The following is a 10,344-nucleotide window of genomic DNA, read 5'->3' as shown; positions in this document are numbered from 1 at the left end:
ATCCAAACTATTGATGTGGATGACAAACCGTAACAGGTCCAGCACTGAACCCCGAGGCATACCACTTGTCGGTTCGGACCAGACGGGATAGCCTTCGTTGCCCTTGCGCATCGATGAGCCTTGGGCGCCCAACACCCTGTCGCCGGTTAGTGGTTTGTCCCTCCTTGGACCACTGTCGGTAGGTACCACTGCTGACCGGAAGCACCCCACAAGCCTTGCCGTTTCAGAGATGCTCTGACCCAGTTGTCTGGCCAGAACAATTTGGCCCGTGTCAAAGTTGCTCAGGTCTTTACTCCTGCCCATTTCTCCTGCATCCAACACATCAACTTCAAGAACTGACTGTTCACTTGCTACCTAATATATCCCACCCCTTGACAGGTGCCATTGTAACAAGATAATCAATGTTATGCACTTCACCTGTCAGTGGTCATAATGTGTATACATAATTGGTGTATACAGTATGAGGTGGTTAAGAAGGCATACTTGCTGCCTTAGCTAAGCACAGAAATATAAAGAGCAGAGAGGTACAATAAAACATTATTTAGGCTGCAGAAATAGTATGTGCTGTCCTGACATCACTCAATCAGAAGGATGTGTTTGATTTGAAGAGGGTGCAGAGCCGATTCACCAATACGTCACCCGCGATAGCTGAGGCTGTATCCCAACAGGCCCGGCTTGCTTGGAGAGGGAATGCCACCGAGCCCGGCCCCTGCCCGCCCTGCGGATCAGGAATCATAGATGGCAGCGGCGCTGGAAAAGGGCCAGGTAAGAGGAACCAGTGGGTCCTACTTTCCCAGCCCTCGACGTTAGCTGTGAGAGACGCCCCCCCCCCCGGGCTACCCAGAGGTCAGGTATGGAGACGGACAGCAGATCGCGGGACAAGCGGAATGGAGGCACCAACTGCAGCTGGGACTCTACAATGGCACCCAAATGGCAACTCTTGCATGTGGACTCGGTGGGCTGTTCTGTGTACTAACCGGAGAGATTGTACTTATGTTTGAGGATAGTCTTGCTGAGCTGTATGCAAAAAATGTATTTCACTGTACCTGGTACACGTGACAATAAAGAAACCATTGACTATTGAGTGTTGCATTAATCAGGAAATTAAATAAGTTGAATGTTTTCTCAGTAGTTGAAAAGGCTGGGAAGTATACAGAATTAGAAGGGTCACAGATATTGTGGCACAGCCTACAAGAGGACATAGGTTTAAGGCGAAGGGGAAAAGATTCAATAGGAATGTGAGGAGTAACTTTATCACACAAAGGGTGGTGGGTGTATCGAACAAGCTGCCAGAGGAGGTAGTTGAGGTTGGGACCATCCCAACATTTAAGTAACAGACAGGTACATAGATTGGACAGGTTTGGAGGGATATGGACCAAGTGCAGGCAGGTGAGACTAGTATAGCTGGAACATGTGGGCTAGTGTAACCTCCTGCGACTTTGGAGCTTCCTGGCATCAGTCTCTACCCGAGACTGTGAGCTCCCACAGGCCGTGGTTGGAGCATCGTGGAATCCGCAGGTCGTGGTTGGAGCATCGATCCCAGGCAAGGGATCGCAGGCTGCGATGGTAAGTCAACGGCCCCGCGGTGGGACTCAAAGTCAGTCCCGAGCAAGGCCTCCAGCTCCATGATGTTAGGCCGCAGAGCGACCGGAGATACGATCCAGAAAACAATCGCATCTCCGGTAAGGTAAGAGATTGAGAAAAAGTTTCCCCCCGACCCCCTCCCCCATCTCCCACAAAAACAAACAAACCAGAGAACATTAACACATACTTTTAAAACACACTAAAAATAACATAAAAGACAGACCGTTGGCGAGGCTGGTTGCAGGACAGAATGCCACAGATCTTCCCTATCAAACTGTACAACTCCTCCCCCTTCTGTCATGAGGTTGACTGAGACGGACTCCCTTCCCCTCCAATCTTTACACAGCACCAATCCTTTCCACTCGTTACTTTAATTTCATGTTTCATGTATTTTGTGTTTTTATGACTGTTGGCAGATCAATTTCCCTCCCGCAATAAATAAAGTTCTATCATACATCCCAACGGCCCAATGAGTTGTAACCCAGGCTGCAATAGGAGGCAAGGGACAAGATTGCTGATATTTCAATATTTGCTGCTACTGATACTAAATATGGCACCATAATTTATAAAAGAGGAACATGCATGAGCCAGGTAATTGCAGGCCAGTGAATAAAATATCAACATAGAGAAGTAATTGGAAAAGACTCTGAGAGACAGGATTAATTTCCACTTGGAAAGTCAGGAGTAATCAGCACAGTTTTGGAGAGATTCTGTCTGAATATTTGGAATTTCTTTCCCCCGATGTAACCAAATATATTGATGTTGGTTGATGTGGCCTATGTGGACTTTAAGGCCTTTCTCAAGGTTCCACATGGATAGAGGGTTCAAAACGATTGACACCATGGGATCCAAGACAAGTTGGTAAATTGGATCCAAAGTTGACAATGCTAACAGGAGAAAGAGTGCGAGGTTGGAGGCTTTTGTGATTGGATGCCTATGACCAGTATTAAACCAATACCAATATCAACTGTAGTAGTGCGCTGCAGGGATTGGTGTTTTGTTAATACTGTTGAATATTATCATAGATGAATGATTTTGTTATGAATATAGAGTTTGCATATGACAACTTGCTGGGATGGCCTAAGATTTGTAACTTGCCGAATGACCTAATTCTGCTCCTATCACTTATGATCTTAGGACAAGTAATTTGGTGGTGATGTTGATAGTGGGGAGAATAGTCTTAAGATACAAAATGATATTGATCAGCTGGTAAATGGACAGAGCAATAATAGATGGAATTTGATCCTGATAAGTGCAAGGTAATACATTTGGGAAGGTCGACCAAGGATAGAACATACACCAGGAAGGCTATGGTCCTAAGGAGTATTAAAGGAATAGAGCAGCCTTGGTGTACAGGTCCAAAAGATCCCTAAAGGCAGTGGCACAGGTAGATAAATTACTGAGGGAGGTTCACACAAGACTTGCCTTCATTAGCCAGGGGATTTAAATGTGAGAACATGCAGGGTTCTTGGACAGGCAACAGCTGGTGCAGTGCTAATCACCACACTCGAGAGGATGTGGATTCACTAGAGAAGAGTGAAGAGATTTACAAGGAGGTTCAACTATGAGATGGTGGGTTTAGCTTTCTTTGAGTGAAGAAGGTGGTGGAGGCAGGTCCTCTCAACAAAGCATTTGGATGAGTACTTAAATCAGTATGATGCAGAAGGTGCAGGTAAATCGGATTAGTATCAATAGTACAGCGTGGACGTGATTAGACAGAGCGCCTGTTACATACTGTTTGGGTCTGGGATGTTATGACTTATCAATGGAAGGTGTTATGTATATGGAATGAGTTGCCAGAGGAGGTAGTTGAGGCAGGTACTATAACAATATTTAAAAGACACTTAGACAGGTACATGGATATATCAGAGTTACAGGGATAAGACCAGATAAGGCATCTTGGTCGACAGGGACATGTTGGGCTGAAGGGCCTGTTTCTGTGCTGCATGATACTATGGATATAATTATTGAGAATGTAACATTCTCCATACTGTGAAGTTACAAAATAAGAAAGTTAATTTCTTAATGAGGGGTAATATAATGCAACTGTAAAACTTGGATATTTTTCCTGCATTTCATCAAAACAGTTTCTCCAGTTTTCAAATTACTGCTATAAAAAATTATTATTTTATTCTGTTAGGAGTATATATATATATACATATACAAATTCCTTGATTTATAAATTCTGTTTGCAAGAGGTTTATTCCAGGGCTGATGTTGCCCAGAGGCGGACATCTGTGGGACACTGTGGATACTTCTGCAGGGCGTCCATGATCTGACTGCTGTCCAGCAGTAGTTTCACCAGCTGGTATTCTTTCTGGGTTCGGACTGATGCTCCTTCCATTGGTTTAATCAACTCCAACTGGTGCAGGTGTTCAAATGCCTAAATGGACAAAAGAAAAACAAATAATTTGGCTGTCTACTGACAAGAAAAGAAAATTGAAGTGGAAGGAAGACAGCGATGAATGTACAGTGGGACAGAATGTGCTGGAGGAACTCAGGAGGTCAGGCAGAATCTCTGGAGAACCTGAACGTTTTGGGTTGAGATCCTTCTTCAGACTGGGTGAACAGTGATGGGAAGGGTAATTTCCTTCAGTATCAACTGACTGGAATGTTTATCAAACTGTATGAACACCAGCAAACAATTGCAACCAAGGCATTGGTAGGTGTTGGCAATAGATTAGAATTTTCCCTCAATTCAATTTTAATTGATAGGTTGAAGAAATGTGATTGTCATTGTTACGGAAAGGCAAGTGTAAGAATTTAAAACTCAGCTCCATATTATTGATATTAACTTTTTTGTAGTTTTGAAAACATTTTTTCCTGGAGAATATTTTTATCTCAAAAGCAATCATGTTCATAATGAATTGTCTATTGCTTGCAATGGATAAAAATTCCACACATTTCCCATGCAAAGTAACATTTTCTGTTAGGTTGCAAGTATTTTGAAGTTGGAAACAGGCAAAATTGATAACACAGGCATCTTGGAGCAAAAAAACAAACTGCTGGAGGTCAGGCAGCAGCTGTGGAGGCAGTTGGGTTGAGAGACTGCATCAGGACAGAGTGGAGAGGAGAGGAAAGTAATGGGTGGAACAGGGTGAGGAGGGAGATGATGAGTAGATGAAGCCTGGCAGAGGTGGAGCTAGAAGACGGTGGGTGAAAAGGAGAGACAGATAGTGAGAAGTGGAAAAAAAACAGGCAGATGGAACTGGTTGGGAATGAAACTCGGTGATATGAGAGAGCAGAAGGAGGGGGAAAGAAGCACAGGGAATGTGGGTTACATGAAATTGGAATACGTTCAGCTTCTGTGTCCAGTTCAAGACTGATATTGGAAAGCTGCAGTAAATTATGATGATCCACTGTGTTTTTGCAGACCTAATTGGTGAAATCAAGGATATGGGCAGAATTTTAATTGGCTTTTAAGTGAAGATGGTAGACTGTTCTAAAAGAAGTGCTGCAGCAGAAGGACCTTGGGTAAGGACATACAAATCATTGAGAGTGCTTGATAAAGTGGTTGATAGGGCACTTAAATTGTAGGGCTTTATCAATAGAGGCATAAAGTATAAAAGTAGAGGTCAAACTGAACTTTTGTGGCTGGACCAGTGTGGCTGGTCCAGTTGAGGCTGGACCAGTGTTTTATAATGTGTTTGGCTCTGGTCATCTCATTAAAGGAAAGATGTGAAAGCTGGAGAGAGGGTTCAGAAAAGATTTATGAGACTGGAGTGAAAAGCAGAGTGACAAGTTCAGACCAGAGAGACTGGGACTGGGCCCACTCAAGAAGGATGAGAGTGGATTAGACAGAAGTACCTACAATGATCTTAAGATTGTGGATAAAGGAAGGCTGCAAACATTGATGGAGGAGGTTAAGCACTAGAAGTCACACAGTTATTAAACTATTTTCAAAAAGACAGAATATGGTTGGTGTCTGGAATATAATCATAGTAAACTGTGGTGGAGGCTAGATCCATTATGACCTTCATGACAGAATTGGATTAAAACAATAATCAAGGCTTTGGAAAAGAAGCTGGGAGGTAGAACTGGTGAGGTGCAGCATAGAGTAATACAGCACAGAAATGGGCCTTTTCGCCCAACATGTCAAAACCAAGATGCCCACCTGCAGTGGAGAGCTAGCATTGAAACAACGGAGATAGACACAAAATGCTGGAGTAATTCAGCGGGATAGACAGCATCTTTATGAGAAGGAATGGATGATGTTTCGGGTCAAGAGCCTTCTTTAGACTAAGAGTCAGGGAGAGGGAGATATAGAGATATGGAAGTGGAAGGTGTGAAAACGTGAAAACACCAGGCTGAATGGCCTCCTCTGCTGTAGACATTCTATCAGGAGGAATTTAATTTTTACTATAAATGTCGACTGTTCAAGGTTACGGAAATAGAACTATACAGCATGGAAATAGGTCCGTTAACCCAGCTAGTGCAATATCAAGAACTGCAGATGCTGGAGTAATTCAGTGGGTTAGCCAACATCTTTGGAGGACATGGATACGTGACGTTTCAGATCAGGATCCTGCTTCAGACCCAAAACATCGCTGACTATGTCCTCCGGAGATGCTTCCTGACCCACTAATTTACTCACACACTGTGTTATATGCAAGATTTCAGCATCAGCTCCTTCGAGTCCATTTTAGTGCAATGCCAGGATTTTTCTTCCTATAGAAACATAGAAAATAGGTACAGGAGGAGGCCATTCGGCCCTTCGAGCCAGCACCGCCATTCATTGTGATCATGGCTGATCATCCACAATCAGTAACCCGTGCCTGCCTTCTCCCCATATCCCTTGATTCCACTAGCCCCTAGAGCTCTATCTAACTCTCTCTTAAATCCATCCAGTAATTTGGCCTCCACTGCCTTCTGTGGCAGAGAATTCCACAAATTCACAGCTCTCTGGGTGAAAATGTTCCTTCTCACCTCAGTTTTAAATGGCCTCCCCTTTCTTCTAAGACTATGACCCCTGGTTCTGGACTCCCCCAACATTGGGAACATTTTTCCTGCATCTAGCTTGGCCAGTCCTTTTATAATTTGATATGTCTCTATAAGATTCTCTCTCATCCTTCTAAACTCCAGTGAATATAAGCCTAGTCTTTTCAATCTTTCCTCATATGACAGTCCCGCCATCCCAGGGAGCAATCTTCTTCACATGCTAGTGAAATGAATTTTGCTATTATGTTTTTCTCCTTATCCTGTGACATAATCTAGGCATCCTTAAGAATTCTTCAGTCTGTTTGCTCTCTACTCCCTTGACTGTATGAGCCCCTGTTTATGATGCAAGTTCAAAGTGATTGCAAGAGAGTAAATCTACCCACTAATACATTGTGAACAACATTTTAAAGCAAAAGTATGCTCTGTTCCTTTGCTACTGACTGTAAAATACAAGCTATTATCTGTCTTTAGTGAATAGCTGATTAAAATGTCTGAGGTCTCCATCACATTAGTTTAGTTTGGAGATACAGTGTGGAAATTGGCTCTTCGGACCACCAAGTCTGCGCTGACCAGCGAACCCCATAAACTAACACTGTCCTACACACACACACACTAGGGGCAATTTTTTTTAAACGAAAGCCAATTAATCTACAAATCTGTACAGCTGTGCCACTGTGCCACTCAGATCTGACTGTTAATAACTGCAGGAGCTATAATGTATAAAATCAATTTAATGTATTTTCAATGGATGGATTTCTTTTGTTTCTGAAACATTTTGCATCAGTGATCAGCTCCATAGGTAATGCTTACCATTTATACTGAAGTATAAAATGTTTTATTGGATTACTCAAAATAGTGGGTCTGTCAAACTTAATTTGCAGTGCCTTTGTGCCTCACTTCAGTGGAAACTATTCCATTTAAGGAAGCTACTAGATGCGTAAATAATGTTCACATAGGCCTTTATCTGTGTGCAGTGTTTTGCACCACCCCACGGAAGACTTTCAGAAGCTTTGAGTGTAAGATTTGCCAGAATGAAGGAATAAAAATAGATTTTGGCCTTGTTGTACTAAAACAAAGTTACACGGTCAACATTCACTGAAGTATTTAAAGTTATGAAAGGCAAGAGCCAGAAATGGCAGATGATGATTTATTTTATAATTTGGTCATGAAGTTTCCTCATTGTTTCCTCAATTTATTTTTTGTATATTGTGTGCAGAAATTAAATTTGAAAGAAACATGAATAATTTATCTTTAAAATCAAATTAACATTTTTGCTTTAGTTCCAGGTATTTGTTTCAACAAAGACTGTTCCCTGTGTAAAAATAGGTAATGTTATGATTCAAATTATTACACTTATATTGAAAGCAGCAGCTGAGAGTAAAAAAATATACAAAATACGAGCAGATATTCTAAGTTAAACTTCTGCGCAGATATATATAGTTTTGGTCATTATTTGTATAGGCTTTTCTAAATTTGTTTAGGATAGTAGGATATTGCACATATCCAGATTGCTACAAATGAGTCGATTCTAATTCCTTCCATCAAGCAATTCTGAAAGGACAGAATACCATTTATAAAGCCATTCCTTAACTTTTGAATGTAAAATTAGCTGGGAGTGTAGATAAATATTGAACCTATCTGATTCATACTTAAATGTTCAGGTTTGAAGGCTCGGGGAATGCTAGCCAATATTCTTACTATTGATTATAATCTAGCTGAATTTGTAGAAACAAGAAACTGCAGATGCTGGTTTCCTTCTCAATAAAGGCACAACATTAGCCACCCTCTAGTCTGCCAGTAACTCTCCACTGGTTAAAATTCATGGAAATAACTCTGCCACAGCTCCATCAATTTCTTCCACAGCTTCCTACAATGTTCTAGGATACACATGATTGGGCCCTGGGGATTTATTTCCTTAATATGCCTTAGACTGGCAGCAGCACCTCATTTGGAATGTGGAGATGTTCCAAGACATAACTATTAATATCCCTTAATTCCTTAATTCCTTCCCCTCCATGACCTTTAACTTATTTTCCCAGTCCACTTTAAACAGCTTCACCTCCAAACCATTACAATTTCCCCTATTTAAGTTCATGACATTGGTTTTGGTCCTGTGGTGTTCGCCTTCAAACTGCATCTGGAATTCTGTCAGATTGCGGTTACTACCTCTTGGGAGGTCTTAAACCACACAATCCCTTATGGATTCTTCTTCATTCTCATAACCTAATCTCAAATAGCCTGTCCCCAGCAAGGACAGTAACATACGGCTCTGAGTAGCAACCCTTAAAGCAGTCCACCAATTTAACATAGACATAGAAAATAGGTGCAGGAGGAGGCCATTTGGCCCTTCGAGCGAGCACTGCCATTCATTGATCATCTCCAATCAGTAACCTGTTTTCTACAATAGCCTTCCTTGCCTGTTTGATTTGTTCAAACAATCAGTGGATTAAAATTTCCTATGACAATTGCAGTTCCCTTTAGATATTTTCCTATTTCTGCTATTGAGAGGGCACATTTTGGGGCCTACAAACTTTGTACCCTCACTGTACATCAGTTCGACTCAAACCAAATTTACTTCATTATCCACTACCTGTGAATCATGACTGAACACGACTCGGATAACTTGCTTGATGGAAAACTCTACCTGACCTCCATTCCATTTTGGCCTGTTCCTTTGAAGCACCATTAAGCCTGAAATGTTGATCATTCAATCCTGGCTATCCTGCATCCACATCTCCATAATAGCTGTTAGATGGTAAACATGTGTGGACAACTCATTTCCCTTATTATAACCACTACATGCACTGCTAGCCTTTGATTTCAGGTTAGTTTATTATTAACTCTAGATTCAGAAAAGGGTTCAGAAAAGATTTACGAGGATGTTGCCAGGACTAGAGGGTGTGAGCTAAAGGGAGAGGTTGAGTAGGCTGGGTTTCTATTGCACAGAGCACAGGAGGATGGGGGGGGGGAGATCTTACAGAGTATGCAAAATAATGAGAGGAATAGATCGGGTAGATCACAGAATCTCTTGCCCAAAGTAGGGGAATCGAAGGACCAGAGGACAAAGGTTCAAGGTGAAGGGGAAAAGATTTAATAGGAATCCAAGGGGTAACTTTTTCACACAAAAGGTGGTGGGTGTATGGAACAAGCTGCCAGAGGAGTCAGTTGAGGCTGAGACTATCCCATCATTTAAGAAATAGTTAGACAGGTACATGGATAGGACAGGTTTGGAGGGATATGGACCAAGCGCAGTGTAGCTGGGACATTGTTGGCCGGTGTGGGCAAGTTGGACGAAGGGCCTGTTTCCCCACTGTATCATTCTATGACTCTATTTCCTATTTGCTGCATTGTTATTTACATTTTCTACTGTGGCCTACCACACTTTGCTTGTCAATATCCTGTTCCACCGTTTTATCTTGATGTATTAAACACCCCACTCTTGGAGGCTTCCCCTCCCCTCTTTAGTTCAATGTTCACATTGCGCAAGTTTCCTTACCTTCAAAATTACTGATTTCTCAAAGTAATGCATAGAATTAGTCTTCCTTTGTACGAACTTCTGAAATTCTGTAATGCAAGAACAGGTGGTAAAGATATGGTACATTTTTCAACACCTCTTTCAAAATGAGTAGTTACAGTTAGACAGTAAGAATTAAATCCTTCAACATTTTTAAATAGTTTATCACCCTTCATTCTCACAGCATGTCATGAGAGCAACCTCTCAGCATTTGTATCTAAAATAATTAAAATTCCAAGTTATCTACTTTTGTCGTTAGCATTAAATTTATTATATGCAAAAGCAAGCAAAATAAGTGAGTTCGGTAT

The 10,344-nt window shown here is 41.7% G+C and overlaps 1 protein-coding gene across 5 annotated transcripts in view; it reads right to left on the bottom strand.

The window, feature by feature from the left end:
- Positions 1-3,692: 3,692 nt before the first annotated feature.
- Positions 3,693-10,344, bottom strand: part of orc4 (origin recognition complex, subunit 4) — an 81,510-nt gene continuing 74,858 nt past the window's right edge. For all 5 annotated transcript variants that reach the window (XM_078404411.1, XM_078404414.1, XM_078404410.1 and 2 more), the window contains 2 exons: positions 10,019-10,086; positions 3,693-3,967 (listed from right to left, as the gene is read on the bottom strand). In XM_078404411.1, coding sequence (XP_078260537.1) covers positions 3,785-3,967; positions 10,019-10,086 — 251 coding nt within the window. In that variant the 3' untranslated portion in view covers positions 3,693-3,784. The remainder of the gene's footprint in view (positions 3,968-10,018; positions 10,087-10,344) is intronic.

Source organism: Rhinoraja longicauda, chromosome 8 (assembly GCF_053455715.1).
Source record: "Rhinoraja longicauda isolate Sanriku21f chromosome 8, sRhiLon1.1, whole genome shotgun sequence".
NCBI classification, from domain to species: domain Eukaryota; kingdom Metazoa; phylum Chordata; class Chondrichthyes; order Rajiformes; family Arhynchobatidae; genus Rhinoraja; species Rhinoraja longicauda.
This window is presented reverse-complemented; position numbering and strand designations above follow the sequence as displayed.